The 19929-nt window shown below is 38.9% G+C and overlaps 6 protein-coding genes across 9 annotated transcripts; all 6 read left to right on the forward strand.

Moving 5' to 3' along the window:
* The first annotated feature begins 294 nt into the window (after positions 1 to 294).
* c9h2orf80 (chromosome 9 C2orf80 homolog) lies at positions 295 to 5838 on the forward strand. The gene is made up of 8 exons (XM_084955003.1): positions 295 to 1310; positions 1398 to 1479; positions 1569 to 1651; positions 1882 to 1972; positions 2111 to 2188; positions 2295 to 2382; positions 3692 to 3792; positions 5625 to 5838. The coding sequence occupies exons 1-8, from the start codon at positions 1270 to 1272 to the stop codon at positions 5691 to 5693; spliced, it is 633 nt and encodes a 210-aa protein (XP_084811129.1). The 5' UTR covers positions 295 to 1269; the 3' UTR covers positions 5694 to 5838.
* Positions 5839 to 8068: 2230 nt separating this feature from the next.
* Positions 8069 to 9617, forward strand: LOC146370990 (gamma-crystallin M2-like). Of its 2 annotated transcripts, none has more exons than XM_084954992.1 (3): positions 8069 to 8080; positions 8339 to 8581; positions 9342 to 9617. In XM_084954992.1, the coding sequence occupies exons 1-3, from the start codon at positions 8069 to 8071 to the stop codon at positions 9615 to 9617; spliced, it is 531 nt and encodes a 176-aa protein (XP_084811118.1). The 2 variants fall into 2 exon arrangements, with proteins under 2 accessions (XP_084811118.1, XP_084811119.1); XM_084954993.1 differs by having other exon boundaries at positions 8339 to 8570; positions 9334 to 9617.
* A 782-nt stretch (positions 9618 to 10399) lies between these two features.
* On the forward strand, positions 10400 to 12067 carry LOC146370991 (gamma-crystallin B-like). Its single transcript, XM_084954579.1, has 3 exons — positions 10400 to 10426; positions 10605 to 10889; positions 11795 to 12067. The coding sequence occupies exons 1-3, from the start codon at positions 10400 to 10402 to the stop codon at positions 12065 to 12067; spliced, it is 585 nt and encodes a 194-aa protein (XP_084810705.1).
* A 726-nt stretch (positions 12068 to 12793) lies between these two features.
* On the forward strand, positions 12794 to 14711 carry LOC146370992 (gamma-crystallin S-1-like). 2 transcript variants are annotated; one of them, XM_084954982.1, is made up of 3 exons: positions 12794 to 12916; positions 13115 to 13357; positions 14439 to 14711. In XM_084954982.1, the coding sequence occupies exons 1-3, from the start codon at positions 12794 to 12796 to the stop codon at positions 14709 to 14711; spliced, it is 639 nt and encodes a 212-aa protein (XP_084811108.1). The 2 variants fall into 2 exon arrangements, with proteins under 2 accessions (XP_084811108.1, XP_084811109.1); XM_084954983.1 differs by having other exon boundaries at positions 12908 to 12916; positions 14442 to 14711.
* A 773-nt stretch (positions 14712 to 15484) lies between these two features.
* On the forward strand, positions 15485 to 16431 carry LOC146370993 (gamma-crystallin M2-like). The gene is made up of 3 exons (XM_084954996.1): positions 15485 to 15493; positions 15595 to 15837; positions 16156 to 16431. The coding sequence occupies exons 1-3, from the start codon at positions 15485 to 15487 to the stop codon at positions 16429 to 16431; spliced, it is 528 nt and encodes a 175-aa protein (XP_084811122.1).
* A 1475-nt stretch (positions 16432 to 17906) lies between these two features.
* On the forward strand, positions 17907 to 18673 carry LOC146370994 (gamma-crystallin M2-like). 2 transcript variants are annotated; one of them, XM_084955002.1, is made up of 3 exons: positions 17907 to 17927; positions 18061 to 18303; positions 18401 to 18673. In XM_084955002.1, the coding sequence occupies exons 1-3, from the start codon at positions 17919 to 17921 to the stop codon at positions 18671 to 18673; spliced, it is 525 nt and encodes a 174-aa protein (XP_084811128.1). In that variant the 5' UTR covers positions 17907 to 17918. The 2 variants fall into 2 exon arrangements, with proteins under 2 accessions (XP_084811128.1, XP_084811127.1); XM_084955001.1 differs by having other exon boundaries at positions 17919 to 17927; positions 18061 to 18300.
* The last annotated feature ends 1256 nt before the right edge of the window (positions 18674 to 19929 follow it).

Here is a 19929-nt window from a genome sequence, read left to right on the forward strand (position 1 = left end):
CTATTTACGTTACTTTAATGATATTCTAGAAGAACAGAACAAAACTGTAAAATGCACAGTAAAATACTTTTATATTAGGATTTTTTCCTACAGTACAGCCACACCCGCGACCTTGTGGTTGTTAGTTCACATTCATTGGCCGATGCTTAGCGTCATGTTATTATGTGTCCCAACATCCAATGGCATGTCACATTGCTTTCATGGCCACACCCTCACCCCTGGTGCAGAGGCCTATTTCTGTTCGGGAATGTTGTGAATACTTTGAGATTTATATTATGATTACTATACCTTTCTAATGTGACATTGTTGTCCCTGGCTCTCTTTCTCTCTCTCTCCCTCCCGCTCTGTTCCTGTGCTACTGCGAGTGTAACTACCGCCCCTCCCCCCTCTGCCCAGTGCAAAGCACAAGGCTCGTGTGCGGAGTGAAGCGGAAAAAAAAGTGCGATAGGGAGAGGGTGAGAGAAGGAAAAAAAACCCCACGGCTCACGATAAGGAGCCGGCTCGCGTCGTTCACGTCAAAGATCCGGCTCTAAGAGCCATTTCGTTCGCGACCAACACATCACTACAGCACACACACTGCCTCTAGTTTATTAGTGCAAAGAGTTTATATTTTTTGTAATCCTTTTCCATGTGCTCACAGAGGCCTTTCAGAGCTTTCTGACAAACACAAAAGCTGATACGGTACCCTGTTAAGGAATTATATTCATGTCAAAAACCGCAGGTGAGAAAAAAGCGCAGCCAGGAGCAAATAATTTCATTTCATGGGTGCAGATATTCATTGCCACTCAATCAATTACATTCTTTGTGTATAAATTCAATAGCCTGCAGGTGTAGAACTCAGCAGCCACGCACATAGAGAAGCCATCATGCATGCAACATCGAATTCTATAACTTTCTTGCACAGTCTTCTGTTTATCGAGGATTGGTTCCTGGTAAGTTGGTCCTTTCCCTGGTGTGCACTATTTCTGCTCAAACTGGCCAGATGCCCATCTCTATGAAGTCTCCCAGTGACTGGAGAATTCAATAAAAATGAACAGGAGGCACACCAAAGGGTCTGAATATTTTAACTGAAACATTAAAAGCATGGTTTCACATTCAGTTAGGTTACATGTTGTTAGGAAAATTACACTTTTATCATTCAAAAATGAATAAAACAACAAATTGCACAGAACTCTGAGGTGACTAGTTAAGATGTAGAAGATGTACTGTGGACTGTACATGTGTTGATTTCTCTGCAGGAGTCCTAGATGAAAGGATTTCATTCAGAAAATGGAGGCAAACAAGCTCAAAAGAGATGTTGAGGCCCTTATGTGAGTGGATGCTAAAATGTAACAAAGCATACCGTGCAGTCAGTAAGTAAACTGGCAACTGGTTCATTTTCTCCTGTTCCCAAACAGAGACAACTACATTGGACAGAAACTTAGGGAAGACGCCTTTGATCCGAAGGGCAAAGGAACTTTCACAGCGCTGGATGACTTGGTAAAAACTCAGCAGAAGCAACCAATGCTAAAATAATGTTTTAATGTATAACTAAGTAGAGCTGACAACTTCTGTGTGACATGTTGTAGGCTCACTATGATCTTGCAATCAGTGTTGCCCTTTGGTGGCTGGAGAAGAAGGAAGGACGACATGTGCTCGACAGAGAGATCATGTACGTTTTCTGTTTTTTAAAGTTAAACGTTCTATCATTGATACTCCTGAATTATGTTTATTATGCTCACAAAATTTAGTAAAAATTAAATAACAAGTATAAAAATAAACAAAACTTTGGTAAAAGCAGCTGTAATAAGACATGATGCCGTACAGTGCTTTTACAAAGGCAAATGAATAGAGTCAGTTGGTGGATTGGTTGCCTTTCATCACCTTCCTCCTGCACCACAGTGGAGCAACATGCAGTTTAGGAAGTGCCCAGTATCCTAATCGCTTAGAGCGGGAGGCTATGATCTTGTCATCCTTTGCTGGGATTATTATGGTAAGGATATTTACATGTAAATGCAACTTTTAATAAATCTAAAAGCTAAAGGTAAACTCTCGAAAAACCTTCCTGAGAGTACTTTGATGCACTTAATGCCTAAACTGCTTATTTTAACTGTTGTGTGTTTCTGTTTAGAGTAGCCTGCCAGTGGAGGAAATCTTGACTCTGTACAGGTGTAAACCAGCCGCTTCATACCCCAACCAGAAGTCCAAGGTACAAAAGTGTCCTAGTTAGGAAAGTGGCTGCAACTGTTTTATCCTTTTTGAAACATAATTTTGCCTAAAAACATTCCATTCCTTTTTCTTTTTCTTAACCCAAGGGCTCAATTGTCTATCCCATCACTCTGTCCTATCATCCTTTTGCAATACTTGGATCCTACAAGGCCGTGTACCACTCCAAGAAACACAGTAAGTGTGTGTTGTCTGGTTTAGCCTTTATGGTAGTGACAAGAGAATAAAGATACAAATTGTTTCTCAAATGGGAATCAAATAGATTTCTATACAATTAAACTGCTTTGTACAACCAAAGTGGGCGCGAGTTGCTGGCAACTTTAATACAGTCTATACTTGAAACAAGTCTCAAAACGGAGTGAGTCTGGTGCTTGGCAAGAATATTTAGATTTTATGAGTACATATAAAATATAAGCAACTTAAAATAAGATTTTCTTTTCTTTTTTTTACTCTTTCTGGAGACACACTCCTCAACAGATAAATGAGTATAGCAAAACCTCTCTGACCTCTTAGTAGTGTACTCAGCAGTATTTATCTTGAGTTTCCTGGGAAACTTTAAGTAAAAAACCAAAAAAACCAAAAACAAAAGCAAGAACTTTTCCTTCTTTTGAGTTTTAATCTTCTTTGATCTGTGTTTTGTTTCTTTAAACAATATAAACAACATCATCAACAATGTACTATTCTGTCTACATGAACTTTTATGACTTCTGTTTTCTTTTTTCTTTGATTTTTTGTGCTCTTTTGCCAAACGTTATTCTTTAAAAGTATTTATCAGTTTGCAGAATGTTTGATTTTTGAGCCAAGTAGAAATATAAGGAATACAAAACAGAAGCACTCAAACATGTACTTCAGTTCAGTAGTGACTGAGTAAAGCTATTCTGCAGACTCAGGCTGACTGCAATTGACAGCAGTTATTTGCTGGGAGGCAGGTTGGCTCCTACCAGGTGACCAGTGAGCAAAAATGGTCTCAAACCAGTTGGTTGCTTCAAATGTCAAATGTGAAAGAAAATTCATTCCAATCATCCTGCACAGCAAAATCTCCAGTGTTAAATTAACACTAGAGAGTGTCTATATGGGTCCACACCTCTGAGTGTTAAATACAACACTGTTGAGTGTTAAATTAACACTTTTGACAGTGTTATATGTTTAAAAGTAACCTAGTCAGTTTTGAAGATTAACAATGGCTAACACTGAGCAGTGCTGATTTTCTAACACTGGAAAATAATTCAAAATGTTAGAAATATTCCAGTGTTAGAAAATCAGCACTGCTCAGTGTTAGCCATTGTTAATCTTCAAAACTGACTAGGTTACTTTTAAACATATAACACTGTCAAAAGTGTTAATTTAACACTGGAGATTTTGCTGTGTGGGAGGTTTTTCAATCTAGTGTGACTGAGCCATTAATATTCTGAAGGACTGTTTTTTGTTTTGTTTTTTGAAAACAAACAAAAAACCTCAAACAAACCCCAAAACGAAACTCTTGCAGATCAGAAGCTGAAAAGATGGCTGTCTGGGCAGACAAAGGCAAGTGCTCCACCGAAGCAAGTTTCATCTTCGTTTTCCACTTCATCTCAGTCCTTCATCAGTGTGAGTACCGTATCTGAGCAATCACCATATGTGTGGTAGGCAAAATAAGAACTAACGTCTCTAAATACCAAGGAAAAATACTTCAGTAGTCAGTACAAATCATGTAAATGGCTGCTGTGTTTCCCATCATATACCATATACAACATGCAGATATGTTTTAAACTTTTAACCACTTGCTAAACCCAGCTGCATACTCTGTTTTATTAACACCTGCTGCTCACTAAGTAGTCTCCTTGTGTGCCCCCCCCCCCCCCCCCCCCCGCCCCCATTACAAATAAAGACAAGCAGCTTTATTTCAATGATGAAAGTAAAGTGAAGGTTGCATCTTCAGGAGACAGTAGCTTCAGCACATCAGACACACCTCGATATTTAATAATCTGACATCAAGCAGATTATTAAAGACTGCCTTTATTGTACATAGAGCCAAATTAAAATAATACTCTATGGTGCCATGGTATAACACAAGATGTTGACTGAAACACGAGACGGTAGCACGTAGAATAAATAAAATCACACCTTTTAGGTTTTTTTTCTTATTTAACATCTGCACCGCCTGCTGAAACAACCTTTTGCTAAATCTGGACGTGTGAGTCTTGGCCTATAACACCTGCCATAGATGATGGCCAGGGTGAGTGAAGTCCTGGACAATTTTGGTATTTCTGCTGAGGTAGCGTGATATGGCACTCTCCTCCAGAAACGAGCAGTCAGTTCTTTTCTGTGCAGTTCTTATCGCTCATTGCTGCACTTTCTTTTGGAAGTTGCAGTGGTGTTGGCCGACCAGGAGAGGTCCTCGTATATGAAACCCCCAGAATGTCTGCACCCTTCCTACCCGTGCTCCATTTATACAGAGAGAGGCAGAACTGTGTCATATTTCTTCCACTAATAATGCAGTTGTCTTTGTGGTGATGAGTCTCTGGTTATTCACCAAGAATCGCTCAGATAGTCTTCATAGCTCTTCTCTGCATGCTGACTCATTTCTTGTGATAAGCTTAATGATGGTTGTGTCTAATTTAATTATGGTGTTATACGAGCAGACAGGTACGCAGTGATGGAGTAGTAGAGGTGGGGACCTAGTTTGACTGTCTGTGAATGGCTGGTGAAGAAGTCTTTGGTCCTGGTGCCGATGGGGATCGAGAGGCCAAGTCATGTAGCATGCTGATTAGCATGTCCACGGGATGTCCAGCTCTGTGTTCCAGGTGGTTTAGTGCTGTGTGGATGGTGATGGCCTCTTCGGTGGGTCTGTTAGCTTTGTGTGAGCTAAATGTGGAAGAGAGGCTGGTTTTGATATGATGCAGGACCAGTGTCTCAAATCACCTCTTAATCAGATAGGTAAATGTAGCTGACTTTATGCATTTCTAGAGCTGACTGACCTGAACACACATCCTGTTCCTGCAGAGTGAATCTATGAAATCTTTTGGCCTCAAATTGGAAGAAGAAACGATTTAGTTCCTCCGGGTCTTCCCCAGACCTTTCTTGAGTTGTTACATGTCAGGTGGTCCTCAGTGCCACTGTTGTAGGCCCTCTTAGTCTCCTGTAAATGCAGTTTGGGTAATGCGGTTCTTTTTTTCTTAGTATTCCCACATTTCCCCGACCTCATGGCATTTTCAGTCTAAGTTAAGCAAAAGTGATTAGGAAAAGAGATAGGAAGTAATTTTGAAATGTTCAACATTAGTCCAGAAATATTTCAGAGAAAAGACTAGGCTTTGAAATGCCCAAAGCCAAGAAGGAAATATTTGAACAGTAACTTCTTGTTACAATGTCTGCATTGAAAATCCTCTGCTGCCACCCTGTGGATCTAAACAGACCTCCCATACGCTCTGCTTCACTTTTAGGAAAGCAGTGATGTTCACCAGGAAAGGACTGAGCACTATGAAGGCTCGCAAGAGTCTCTGCACAACTGACGTCAACCTCCAGCAGCTGCCAGAAGTAGAGACATTGAGCTAGAGCAATAATACTAACATGAAATGGTAAAACTGCTCAGTTGAATGTTAATGTACTCAACTAAAAATGTCACTTAAACTCAAAAATGCACTTGAAGTATTCAGAAATAAAAGAGACATATACAGAGAAGTATTTTCTGTCAACTGGGCTCTGTGTTATTTGATAATGCATTATATGAATAAGTTGTTACTACATTCAATGTCATGCTTTAATGTGTTTCCTTCACTCTGTACTCCTCGCAAAGTGCCATACCAGATTGTGTTGGTGGAGTTTATGCGATTATGGAGGTCTGATGATCTGAAGCACAACTCCATGCTTCTTGGTCAAACAGCCTTTGGTGACGCTGGAGATGTGTAATGACTCAAACTACTGATGGTCTCACTGGAGTCAGAGATTTTTAAAAATATATTATTTACCCAGGAAAAACTCCAAAAACTCTTGGAGTTAAAAATGGCTTGTCCTCACCAAGAAAGACACAGCTCATACACAAGGTCAGGGTTTACTGATTTTCATATTTGATATGACCTTGACCTAATTTTCATCAAAATTAAATTGGCTCAACCTGTCACTGGTATCTATCTGGACTGGACTTCTTTAAGTTGTTTGAAGACGTTTTTATTTCTCATCCAAGAGGTTTCTTCAGTTCTAAAACCAAAAGGTGGAGAGTCCCAGATATTTAAACCCTAGTAGGGATTGGTAAATGGACTGATCCTTATATAGCAATTTTCTACTCTATCTGAGCACTCAAAGTGCTTTACACAACTTGTCATACCAGTACTTTTTTCCCCTAAGCGCTTACTATCTAACATTCATACATACCCCAATGGATGCATCAGAGAGCAACATGGGGTTAGTATCTTGCCCAAGGATATTTGGCATGTAGACTGGGATCAAACCGCAAACCTCCCAGTTAGTTAGTAGGTGACCTGCTCTACCACCTGAGCTACAGCCACCCTCAGGATCGATTCTGTGAAGGGTTGTTGACCCACTATTGATCATGTATGTCATGAAAAGGTCCAGGGTGTGAAAAAAAGGTGTGGGTCATTACCAACAGAGGTTTCGGGAGACACCTGTGTGACACGTTGCCTCAACCTCTCATGTACCTATTGAAGTCACCTGATGAGTTGGGGTTGAGGCGCCTGGGAAGGGATCTCAAAACTGGATTGTAGGTGGCAGACAGTGTGTCGTAGGCCACCGCCTCTGTTCAATGACGGTCATTCACAGTAGACATAGAGGCCTGTTTCAGTCCTTTTTCAAACCATCTTTCTTCTCTGTCCAAAATGTGAACGCCGGGAACCTTTAAAAGAGTGAACTCTATCCTTTAGGTGCAGATATACAGCTGAGTCTTGTCCCGTCGAGGTGGCATGCGTTTATGGAGTGGTTGTTTGGTTTCTCCCATGTACAAGTCTAGGCACTCCTCATAGCATACAGCAACATAAGTTTATGCTTTTGACAAGAATCACTTATTACCTGTTAAACATTCCAGTTTTGTCTTTGATGAAAACAATAAAATCATTTTTGTTACCTCAGGTTATGTTATTAATTTAGATAATCAGTTTGTGGATAAATGATTATTGTAGGTTTGTTACCTTGCAGTATAAACTACCCTGATGCAACTGTTGTTGCGGCTATATAAATACAATTGAGTTGTTATAGAAATGTAAGAAAATCTCAAATGATTGACTTTTAGAATCAGTCCTAATCCATGTCCAGTAATATTTAGAAGCATTCGTTACCATTGTAAGAGAAAAACTGGATATTTGGTATCCTATCTCTTTACAATTACATATCAGATTGTTTGTAGAGTTACTAAAACTGTCAAATAAGTGTACCTGAATACAAACTCCAAAGTTACACAAAGCAAAAGCACCTAAATATCACTTTGGTACTGATATTGACTAAACATGAAGGTTCCTGGTCCCATTTTCCTCATACAAATAAAACACACAAATCCACATTTTTCTTTTTTGGAATTTCTGCAAATGTTTATAGAGGCTGATTCATTTTGTGATTACCTCTGACATTCTGCGAGCAAAGATTAATCTCCTTGATGAGTGGATAAAATGTGTCTCTAATGTCCATATCAATAAAGAGGGCACAGTGGGTCAGTAATTTGCCTGGTAGGACTTTTGCATTGATGATTCAGGGATTTTCGCTGTATGCGCAGGATCAAGACTCTTGGCAACGATGCCAGTACGTTAAATCCCCACTCATTGAAAAAACAGCTAAAGTGGGATCTGCTAACCCTTTGATTGAGGTTTATATAGCGGGGCTGTGGTGCCGCTTTGTGAGACCACCATTTTTCTGTAGGTGACTGGCTCCAGCACACCGCAGGATGAGTAGTAAGGTAAGAGAGATTCATTTTGTTTAGAAGTGGGCTTCTTCAAGCTGACAAGTTGTGTTGCAGCTTCTCAAATAATGATTAGGTTCTAAAAACTAAACTGCCAGACACACCGACAAACTGACAGTGCCTTTATGTCATGGGTTGTTAAAGTCAGTTAATCAACACTACCAGAATCACACATACAGGCTCGACTGAAATCTGTAGTACAGCATGGCTGTGTGACTGCCTCTGTCCACCCTCCTCCTCCTCCCCTGGCTTTAGATCATATTCTATGAGGACAGAAACTTCCAGGGTCGCTCGTATGAGTGCGACACCGACTGTCCTGACATGCACCCCCACTTCAGCCGCTGCAACTCTATCAAGGTGGAAAGTGGTTGCTGGGTGCTGTATGAGAAGCCCAACTACACTGGCTACCAGTATGTTCTGACCAGAGGCGAGTACCCAGACTACCAGCGCTGGATGGGCTACAACGACACCATCCGCTCCTGCCGTACCTTCTCCTATGTGAGTGAACAGGAAACTATGTGCAGTTAATACTATGAAAAATGTCATCTGAGAATTACATTTTCTGACTTAGAAGTGGTTTTATGTCATTATTTAGATGATTAAACCACTGATTTTTACTGTTTTCTATGTGCACAAGCCAAATAACATGATTAAAATATTAGATATTTTTTCCTTCCAACTAAAGTTGCACTTTAATAAGAGTTTAGATTTAGTTGCTGGAAAGTGCTTTCTCTGTACAGAATCTACATGAAATAGTTCAAGGTTAGGTGTAGGACAAGGTAATGTTTGGCAAACAAGTAAATAAAAGTCAATTATAAATGTCAAATAAGTTGTTGTTGCTGTTTTCTCATAATTATGACACATTGTAAAACTGTATTAAATCAGGTTCCATGTATTATCTGTATATTATTATTTTTTATTTTAAGCACGTCTATGTTTAACTATTCTTTTGATGTGGCACGACAAATAAATACCAGCCTCTGACATTACTTAATGAAATTTTATTTGCTCACATGCAGATATCACTGAAAAAGGCCAATGTAGGCCAATATTTAGCTGATATATTAATGCAGTCCTACAAATTTAAAATAAAAAAAACCCAATTTTTTTTTTTTTTTTTTTTTTAACATGTTTATTTTTTAAGAGTAAGCTATGTCAATTTCCAATAAATCTTCCCCTCACACACACCCATACAGAGCTGCAGAGGTACTGATGCTACTCTAATTTTGTGTTTTACCTTACTGCTATGTTCATCCAGACCAGCGAGGGGCCCTACCGCATGCGCATCTACGAGCGACCCAACTTCCAGGGTCAGATGATGGAGTTCAGTGAGGACTGCGAGTCGGTGCAGGATCATTTTCGGAGCCGTGACATCTATTCCTGCAATGTCATGGACGGCTACTGGACCCTCTACGAGCACCCAAACTACCGTGGCAGGCAGTACTTCATGAAGCCCGGGGAGTACCGCAAGTTCAGTGACTGGGGGGCCACCTGCGCCACCACTGGCTCCTTCCGCAGAATCACAGAGTTCTAATCTGGATTGAATCGCTATAGAAAAACAAAACGAAATAAAAATGGTAACGTGTCTCAGCGATTGACTTGGCATTAGTAAGATATAACTTCATAAATAAATGGAGCTGTTGTTAAACTACTTTCTGTGCTTTCTTTGTTACTGACTGATTTAACTAACATCACATGAAATTACACATAAATGTTTCCATTTTGTGGAAACATTTCCAGCATTTAAATATCATCATTTATTATATGGACATTCCACACATTGACACATTTATTTGAAACCTTAATAGTTTCCTGTGCCAGAATGAGCCTTTTTCTCATTTTGACATACTTGCACATTCAATAAGGAGGTTGCCATGTGGCATTAATATAATTAAAATGAACATGGCATTGTTCTGCTTAATTTTTACTGCATAAAATTTAGTGAAATTGCAGGGGAGAGTTTTAGAACACACTCACTGACACGAGTGTCTCTAACTCTTTGTAATAAGGTAATTATTTACTTTCTGAATTCTCCTGATTTAAAAAAGGGCCAATTTTTGGTGTAATGTTTGTTGGAAGTACAGTTTTTAGTTTTTCTAGAAGTCAGTCTCACTCCTACAGAAAATTATAAATCAATATCAACACACACCAGCAAAAAGAAACGTTTTATAGGCATTTACTCACCCTTCATACTCTGAATCCAGCCCATTTAAAGCAAACACATGAAGATTGAAAGACCTGTGACTGTTCCAGCGCCTGCACATGTTGTAGCTCTTGCTGGAAGCTGTATGGCATCTGTTAACCTGAACACAGGACATGACAAACAGGAGTGGGAAGACTCTTGTAATATTTCTGCTGACACCACGCCTCATTTAAATAACACCAACTGCTCCCAAAAGGGTATTGTATATAAAGATGGAAGCTAATTTTAGGATTTAAAAACGCAGGAAGAAGTTTGACCAACAACAGCAGGCATTATGGGAAAGGTTTGTATGTCGTTTTACATGACGGATATCTGTAGATCAAAAATGAGCTTACATGCCTTTTTCTGTCCCTCGGTCAGATCATCTTCTATGAGGACAAGAACTTTGGAGGCCGTTACTATGAGTGCATGAGCGACTGTGCCAACTTGCACTCTATGTTTGACCACTGCCGCTCCATTCGAGTGGAAAGCGGCATGTTTATGATCTATGACCGTCCGGGCTACGCGGGAAACCAATACTTCATGAGGAGGGGAGAGTACTCTGACTACATGGGCATGACTGGTATGAATGACTGTGTCAGATCTTGTCGCATGATCCCCTCGGTAAGAACCTCAGTAAAATACCATCACTGTGTCATACTGCATCTTAACCTCTTACAATAATAGATTCAGTGCACAGAAAACCATACACCAACTATTCAATGATTTTCTTTTTCGATTAAAAAAGTAACTACTCTGAAATTAGAAATGAAGGTGATTTCACTTAAACTAAAGAGGTCACTGCTGACTGCTCCAAAGCTGATAAAGTGCTGCTTTTGTGCTCTTCTGTTAATTCTAATGTTTTAAATTTTGCTTGCCTGTCCTCCAATATAACTGCCAAGCAGCAGACTGTATACTTGACTTTTAGCATGTAGCATTAGCCAATAAATGGGCTAATTTTGCTACAGCAATCTGTGTTCAGAGGTGTTTTTTGTTTAAAAAATATAAACTATCCTATCCCACCAGAGAACTTTTGTTTTCTGGGTAGAGGACCATGATGTAATATCCTTTTCGGCAACCATAGTAGCCACACGCTAGCTTGTTACTGTCTTTTTTCTCCCGTTTTATGGACAGTGGCAAGCTGGGTAAATTGTTAAGATGTATTAGAGTGAAAATCAGACTGTTAATTGCACTGGTTTACATTATCAGATACTTGTGATACTTGTAATACATAATACTTGATATTAATATTTCATTTTTAAAAAGTATTGTGGTACTGGTATGTTAACATTAATTAACACGTACCATGCCTACCAGTGGTGTAGAGTAGAAACGGCCTAGAAACAGGCATCAGCGTTTACTCTCTTCTTTTAGTGCCAGTATCTATGCTAAGCTAGGCTAAGCAGCTTATTGCAGATATTTTATTAGGTATGTGGTGCATCTCATCATCTAACTCACAGCTATGCACATTAACAGATTTCACAAAAAACAAACCTAATGTGACCGTTTGACTTTCCTGACCTCTGCAGCACATTGGCAGCTTCAGGATGAGGCTGTATGAGCATTTCGACATGGAAGGCGGAATGATGGAACTGACGGATGACTGTCCTAATCTCATGGACCGTTTCCGCCTCTCCAACTTCAACTCCTGCAATGTGATAGATGGCCACTGGCTGATGTATGAGCAACACCACTACAGGGGGCGCCACTACTACCTCTCACCTGGCCAGTATAGGAGCTTCAGCAACTGGAACGCCATTAGCTCCAGGGTTGGGTCCATCCGACGTCTCATGGATTTATAAGACGGAGGGACAGTTCTTGTGAAATGTCTACTCTTTGCCTTGTTTTACACACTGAATAAAATGGCATCAGTGCTCAAGTGTACTCAGTTTTGTTTTTGCTCTCTGCATCTAGAGGGCATCTTTCCCCAGGAGAATGTGCTGGGCTTGTGGCCTGACATCCTAACTCTCATAAGAGGATTGAATAAAATCATTCAAGCACTAACACTTTTTTCACCCAGGCTCAAGCGTTATCTATTGGACCTTTGTGTTTGTTTAGACATGAGCAAATATCCTACAAATTAACACAAGCATTTTGAAAGGTTGTCAGTAAAAATGTAAACATTGTTTCTATTTTGGTCAGAAATAAAGCTCACCACCAGATGGCAGTGGTAGAATAAAAATTACATAAAACACAAACTATCATTCTGTTGACAAAAACACAGACAGACTCATTTCTACCATGGGAAAAAATATTCTAATCAAGTAGCTCCAAATAAAACAACTGGAGGTTTTTATGTCTGAGCAACTAGAAAAATGAATGTAAACATTTAGAAGATATCTTGGTGAACGTGGGTGGAGCATAAACCCTCAGTCTGAGGTAAATTTTAGCAGTGCAACAACAAACAGCACCCATTCAGAGTTGACATTGGACCAGTCAGCGCTCACCTGTACATACATAATCCCCAAACATCTCTTCAGGATAACACAACGGCACAAATGCCAAAGATTCCTGGCATTACAATATGAATGACACGTGCAGAGTCTGCATTTCACATTCACTATATATGTAACAGGTTTGAGTCTTCAAAGAGCTGGATGGATCATACAGAGACTAGGCACAGGGCAGGAGAAGCAGCCAACATGGGGAAGGTAAAAATGACAGTTTTGGGCAAACAAGCAGGTGGGGTACAAAATGCTAATAGGCTTCCTGAGTGTTCACAACGTGTACCGAGATGTCCATTAAAACCATGAAAATGCTCGTAATACTGAAGCAAATATGATAATATTTGTTTCCAATGAACATATTTGCAGTGCAAACACTGAAAAATATATGATTTGTATGTTTAGATTATCTTCTATGAGGACAACAACTTCTCTGGGCACCATTTTGAGTGCTGTAATGACTGTGAGGACTTGTTAAGCCGACTCAGCCGCTGCAACTCAATCAAGGTGGAGAGTGGTTGCTTCATGATCTATGAAAAAACCAATTACTCTGGTAACCAGTACTACCTGAAGAAAGGAGAGTATCCGGACTTCCATCACTGGATGGGTGTCAACGAGTCTGTCAGCTCCTGTCGTTACATCCCTACGGTGAGCTACTGTTTGTTGGCCAAACCCAGCCTTATACATTCACTGGAGTTCACACTGCCTCTTGATAGATTGTGAGAATGTAAACTAACCAGACCTAACTTTTATTGAAACAATTTAAACCTTTGTTTTTAAAATGTATTTCAAGATTTTGCAAACGCTTTTTAACCTACAGGTTTAAAAACAGTCTCCATTATAGACTCATTTATAATCTTAGCTGCCGTTCTGTTTTCAATATATTCTAAATAATAGCATATTATGTCTAATTTACTTATTCCAAACTGTTATATAAATCAAATGGATCTTTATACAAGAGGGTGCATCTTAGTTGTTGCTATTGATCTTCCCAAAACAACTTTTGTAGGACTAATTTTGCCTTTGGTGTAATATATTTTAAATGTTAGCATGATTTCACTGTTGTTTCACCTTAAAGAAAGGCTAAATCAGTATTTGAATTTAATTTTACTTTGGATTTTCTTTGAAGAAAATGTAAAAAGAGGGTAGCTTTTACCATGAAAATGGTCAAATCAGATATGAATACATGACGTTTTGCTAATTATAACTTTATTTAAATAACTACAGAATTAGTCTGCTCTATAAAGGTGCATAAATGCTGACACAAATCTAATGCCTATCAAAACACTTTATAATAAAAATATCCATCCAGTCAATCTGTACCACAGTTTTTAGAGTCTTGAAGATGGGCTGGCCCAGGTACTGGATTTCCACTCACAGGTTTTGCAGACTCTAGTTGTAAATGAGCCATTAACACATGTTTTAAAGTCCACTTTAAGTATTTGTTGCCTTCACTTTTTGTGCAATCTGAGGAAGTGGAACTGTGTCTTTCATTTTGACCAAAGTAGGTACATTAGCATGTTTAGCTAGCAAGCTAAAAACATATTATTTCATCGTCTTTCAAAAAATCAGTTTCCCAAACTCATTCAGTATTATTTCCTTGTAGCAAAATAGAAGATTCCATAATTACATTTGAGAGTCATTACAAATATAACAACTTTTTTTTTTGTAGAGGTAGTTCCTGAAGGTGCAGCTAAGTAAATAATGACCATCTTTGATTCAAAACTAGGAGCCTGGGATGTTCAACATGCGCCTGTATGAGCGGATCGAGTTTGGGGGTCAGGTGATGGACCTTGTGGATGACTGTCCCAGTGTCATGGATCGCTTCCACGTTAATGACATCTTCTCCTGCAACGTGAAAAATGGCAACTGGCTCTTCTACGAGCACCCAAACTACTGGGGCAGGATGTACCTGATAAGGCCTGGAGAGTATAAGAGGTTCAGTGAGTGGGGTGGCAGGAGTGCCAGAGTTGGATCCATCAAACGCATCATGGACTATTGACCACTTTTGGTAGTTGCCAGAGCTACATGAACATTTTAGAGAGCCTTCATACTCAGATAATTATGCTTGCAACACTAAAGAAAGAAACAAAAAACAGTTTTTGTCACTTAATCAAAATACTACTGTCCTGCATCAGAACATTCCCTTATGTAAAGCTTGGGCTCACCATTGGACTCACCATTGTAATAAAGCAATTGCAAAATGGAGTCGTCATAGTCCATTCAGTTGTGAGGAGGACCTCATTTATCAAAGCATGATTTGTTAGTACTGTAACGTTTCAAACAAACAGATTAGTCCATGGTGGTAACCTGATCTGAGTAAGACATTTTTGTAAGTCCTTCATATGAAGTCATAGCCAACATGTTTGATACTTTAGAAATGTTGACTCACATAAAAAAAACCCAACAAGCAAACACCTGGCAGCTTGTGCAAATTATGTGCTGGCTCTATTAAATATCAGTATTATTCTGCTGATGTTGTGCAGGACTATGTGACTATCATCCTATTGTACAACAGCATTTTCGGGAAGAAATTGTGATGAACATGGAGGAAAGAACAATAACGACACACACCAAGAGTCATCTATACATAAACAGATTTTCCTATCTGCCCACCCCCACTTGTGATCCATCATCACTGTGGGGGATATATTTAAATGACAATACTTTATGCTGTGCAATCACACAGCAGTCCTTTCTTTCTTTCTTTTTTATAAAGCACAGTAGCTTGGCTCTGGGACAGCACTGGTAATAGAGTCTGATGCCAACACAACCATGGGAAAGGTAAAGAAACTAAATGTTGTGGTTTTACAAAAAATCCTGTTTTTGTGGCTTCTAACAGCACTCTGTAAAAAAGTGTCCGTGTGTGCTTGTTGCTTTTGCAGATAATTTTTTACGAAGACAGAAACTTCCAAGGGCGCTCTCATGAGTGCAGCAGCGACTGTGCCGATCTTCACACCTACTTCAACAGATGCAACTCCATCAGGGTGGAGAGTGGCTGCTTCATGGTGTATGAGAGGCCCAACTACATGGGCAATCAGTACTATCTGAGGAGAGGAGAGTACTCTGATAACCAGCGTATGATTGGCATTAATGACTGTGTCAGATCTTGCCGTATGATCCCCCAGGTAGGTCATAATGACTTGCTTTAAGACTCTGTTATAACCCCATAATATCCATCAGGTTACCAGAAACCCATATTGGGTTACTGCTAAATGGGCAAATATTCAGAAACTATAAATTAATTTTAGCACCATAGAGTTTACTGAAAGCTCTTTTGCAAGATGTTAATAGACAAAAATATTATATTAAGGAACTAGTTTTTAAATCCTTATAGGTTACCGGTCAACTCTTGCTTTTCAAAAATGTTTTAAGTAATTAAATGTATGTAAAGAAGGACCTGATTGGGGAGATTATGAGAGTTTTTTTTTTAATTTCTTTGCTAGCACCAGGGTTCCTACAGGATGAGGCTTTACGAGCGTGCTGACATGACCGGGCAGATGCATGAGCTGGTCGATGACTGCCCAAATGTCCAAGACCAACTCAGCATGTCTGATTTCAACTCCTGCAATGTGATGGACGGCCACTGGCTACTGTACGACCAACCTAACTACAAGGGCAGAGTGTACTACCTGAGGCCCGGAGAGTATCGGAGGTACAGTGACTGGGGAGGCATCAGCCCAAGGATCGGCTCCATCAGAAGAATCACTGACTTCAACTGAAGTCAAGCTTCATTTAAATGCATCTTTCAATGACTTGAATTGTCTGTATTCCCAATAAACTTTAACTGCTTAATAAAAAAAGCATCTTTTATTTCCATGTATCACTACAAAGCTTCATTAATATTTTGCAAAGGACCCTTAAGATGGCAGATGAGTTTTTTCTTGCAATCAAATGTTACAGAATGGAAAATAAGTACTCTTTGGGGCCAGTGGTGAAACAATTTATCTACCAGCTTCTGGGTAACTGGGCACTATAGTTTAATCTCCTCTATGCTTAGGCATACCATGGCAAACAATATCTCTCCCAGTTGGTTGGCTCGATAGGATTAGCTGGTCTCTGCGGTGGGAGAATTTATCCATACGATTAGTGTTAAACACTACGCTGCACGGTGTAGGAGAGGAAACTGATCCAGGACACCTCTGACAACAAATGACAAAATATGGAATAAACAATGTAAGAATGAGATTGATCTGGCAAAGATGGTAACATAAGCACATGTTTTTTAAACAGTTTAAAATTAATGTCAGACACATTATACTGTTATGATTGACATTTGCTTTGAAACAGCTTACAAGGACCAAAAACATTCATTATGCTAAAGATTGTCTTAAAGATTTTAAACAAACAACAAAAAACGTAGAAGTTAAACAAAATTTATCTGGAAAATAAGTATAATATAAACTTTAACTTTTTTAGTGATTGATAAACTACACTACTAAGTGATATTAAATACAGAAACCGTAACATTTTCACATAAGTCTTACAATTGAAGAGAGAGGGAGAGGAAAAAAAAGGCTCAAATCAAGGTGAAATTTACTATTGCACAGTTTTCAGCATAACAAAATGTTATAAGTAATTAATTATATTTGACTAGTGGCTGGTGGTAATACCAAGAAATAAAAATAATAGGAGTTATGTGTCCAGGTCCATTTCTCCTGTAGGGGGAGTCTTCAGAAAGTCAAATTACTGTGAGAGATCAAGTAATTGTGAAAGTCCTAAATCATTTAAAAATAGTGAATTTTACATTGCTTAACATACAGTAAACTGTAAAAGTATATACAAAACTTCTGTTATATTCTATGTCACATGAAGACTGGCAGCACAGTATACACACGCTTGTTTATTTGCATATGGTAGGGTTGCTCAGGTAGAGGGAGAGTAAATGGCTTCCTGCTCTGTTACACAACATATTTAATGCCAAAGCCCTGTTCCATATTGTTCTGCAGCTATTGTCCACTGGATGTGTGGATACCATACTAGTCTTTTCCTTTGTCCATGCATGTCAAAACACCAAACCAGTTAATTTATCCTTTTTTTCAAATACAGATCCATATTTCTCACCCAATGTTGGGCTCTAACAAAAAGGTAAACATGTGCTAGTAGCCTTCAATTATAACTATGAGATAATTTGAATAACAATGCATTTGTTTGTCGCAAGGTAGTATAAAAAGCCCTGAAAACATGGGGAATCTCTCCAACGGAGACCATGGGCAAGGTAAGTACTGTTTTTTTCTCTCTCTGCTCACATTGAATGTTAGTTAAATTTGTTGGTGGTCTTTTACACATTTTTTTTTGCTGGAAAGTCTTAACTGAGCAGCTGAAGCTACGACTCTTTTATTTTTCATTAGATTATCTTTTACGAGGACAAGAACTTCCAGGGTCGCTCCTATGAGTGCAGTAATGACTGCACAGACCTTCACTTGTACTTCAGCCGCTGCAACTCCATCAGGGTAGAGAGTGGCTGCTTTATGATCTATGAGCGCCCTAACTTCATGGGCCACCAGTATTTCATGAGGAGGGGAGAGTATCCTGACTACCAGAGGTGGATGGGCTTCAGCAGCTGTATCCGCTCCTGTAGGATGATTCCAGTGGTAAGACAGACATAAAAAAAATACACCTAGACATAATGGTTTCACTGAAATATGGCAAAGGTTTGAACATGTTGCTGATTCTCTTCTGGCCCCACAGTATCGAGGTTCCTACAGATTGCGTATCTATGAGAAGCCTGACTTCAGTGGTCACATGATGGAGTTCATGGATGACTGTCCCTGTGTGTCTGACCGTTTCCATCACCGCCATGTCTACTCCAGTAATGTTATGAATGGCTACTGGATCTTCTACGAGTACCCCAACTACCGAGGCAGACAGTACTTCCTAAGACCCGGGGAGTACAGGAGGTACCGCGATTGGTGCGCCACCTGCGCCATTGTCGGCTCCTTCAGGAGAGTCACCGAATTTTAGCCATCAACTGAAACCTTGCTGTAAATATAAAGCACTTTGTTTATTAAAGATGTTGAATTTTTAACTCGTCTTGTGAATTTGTTTTGATTGAGTTGTTCAGCTTTGAAACTGTGAATGCTTTGTTGCGGGTACATAACGGGACCCATCAAAAGACTGGTAACATGTTGACTGTTTGGTCTGCAGATCCTGTACTTACTCTGTAGGTACTGTGAAGAACAATACCTACTTTTGTTTATTAAATTAGATGTAATTAAAAAAAACACCCTGGCCAGTCCAGCTGATCTTAAACAAATAAACTATACATCAAGTAGGCAACAACAAAATCATCTACAGCATTATTGTTTTGACTCACTTGTTGTACTTTCTGGAATAAAAGAAAGAATCTATGTATAACACAATGATACATTAATTTCATGACTATCTGTCATATTCTACATACTAATACTAGGTATTTGTACCATTATTTCTTATCGACATTGCTGAATCCCTTATTATGTTGGTAATCATAAGTATTTATAAACTTAATAAAATAACTTATTTTCTTATGTTTGAATTTTTATATTAATATTATTAACTTAATATTGTAATTTCTTTTGAAATCGCCCAAATTCCACTCTTTAGAACAAAGTTAAACAAAGCCCTAATGTCAGTCAGGAGAGATATGTTTCCAGATGTGATTTTCTTTTAGATTTTTCTTATCAAAGTTGTAGACCACATGGAGCAACCCTTCTTCAAAATCCCAGCTCACGATGTTCACGATGGCTTATCAGTATTTCTACTTACGACAAACTAGTTGAATTGAATTTGGAAGAACCGTCTAATATATACGTCTCACTTGAACAACTGTATAGTTATTATATAGCCTAAAACCCAATCATAACAACAGAGTCTTTTTTCAGGACTTCCTAATAAACTCAACTTTTCAAAATAAGGGAATTGAGTGTCTTTATATAATTTTAGTTACAGTGTAAGAAGAAGAGGCAGATCAGTGATAGAAATGAGTGTTTCTGATCCAAATTTGCAAAAACGTTTAAACAAATGCCTGCAAATGAAAAAGTAAATTAATGCAACTGAAATGAATTAGTGCAATATCACCATATTGCTAATGCTTTTTCTCCAGCCAGCTGCTGTTAAAGTATTGCAAAAAGGGAACAACCAGATGTTGCATGATGGAATTAGAGGAGTGACACATTTTAAATTTTAATTTCTTTAGAATTAAGCTGTGTGAATGCAAATTAAAGTATTCTCCATAGGTA

This window comes from Perissodus microlepis, chromosome 16 (assembly GCF_051167445.1).
Source record: "Perissodus microlepis isolate ML-2025 ecotype Zambia chromosome 16, ASM5116744v1, whole genome shotgun sequence".
Lineage (NCBI taxonomy): Eukaryota > Metazoa > Chordata > Actinopteri > Cichliformes > Cichlidae > Perissodus > Perissodus microlepis.

What these genes read in the sequence shown, in the direction of transcription:
- LOC146370991 (XM_084954579.1), top strand. Translation starts at nt 10,400, where the DNA reads ATGACAAACAGGAGTGGGAAGACTCTT. An exon ending in ACAGGAGTGGGAAGACTCTT is followed by an intron (nt 10,427 to 10,604) that starts GTAATATTTCTG and finishes GGATATCTGTAG; the next exon opens with ATCAAAAATGAGCTTACATG. An exon ending in CTTGTCGCATGATCCCCTCG is followed by an intron (nt 10,890 to 11,794) that starts GTAAGAACCTCA and finishes TGACCTCTGCAG; the next exon opens with CACATTGGCAGCTTCAGGAT.
- LOC146370992 (XM_084954982.1), top strand. Translation starts at nt 12,794, where the DNA reads ATGACACGTGCAGAGTCTGCATTTCACATTCACTATATATGTAACAGG. An exon ending in AAGCAGCCAACATGGGGAAG is followed by an intron (nt 12,917 to 13,114) that starts GTAAAAATGACA and finishes TTGTATGTTTAG; the next exon opens with ATTATCTTCTATGAGGACAA. An exon ending in CCTGTCGTTACATCCCTACG is followed by an intron (nt 13,358 to 14,438) that starts GTGAGCTACTGT and finishes ATTCAAAACTAG; the next exon opens with GAGCCTGGGATGTTCAACAT.
- c9h2orf80 (XM_084955003.1), top strand. Translation starts at nt 1,270, where the DNA reads ATGGAGGCAAACAAGCTCAAAAGAGATGTTGAGGCCCTTAT. An exon ending in CCTTTGCTGGGATTATTATG is followed by an intron (nt 1,973 to 2,110) that starts GTAAGGATATTT and finishes GTTTCTGTTTAG; the next exon opens with AGTAGCCTGCCAGTGGAGGA. An exon ending in CATCTCAGTCCTTCATCAGT is followed by an intron (nt 3,793 to 5,624) that starts GTGAGTACCGTA and finishes CTTCACTTTTAG; the next exon opens with GAAAGCAGTGATGTTCACCA.
- LOC146370990 (XM_084954992.1), top strand. An exon ending in CCTGCCGTACCTTCTCCTAT is followed by an intron (nt 8,582 to 9,341) that starts GTGAGTGAACAG and finishes ATGTTCATCCAG; the next exon opens with ACCAGCGAGGGGCCCTACCG.
- LOC146370994 (XM_084955002.1), top strand. An exon ending in CCTGTAGGATGATTCCAGTG is followed by an intron (nt 18,304 to 18,400) that starts GTAAGACAGACA and finishes CTGGCCCCACAG; the next exon opens with TATCGAGGTTCCTACAGATT.
- LOC146370993 (XM_084954996.1), top strand. An exon ending in CTTGCCGTATGATCCCCCAG is followed by an intron (nt 15,838 to 16,155) that starts GTAGGTCATAAT and finishes TTTCTTTGCTAG; the next exon opens with CACCAGGGTTCCTACAGGAT.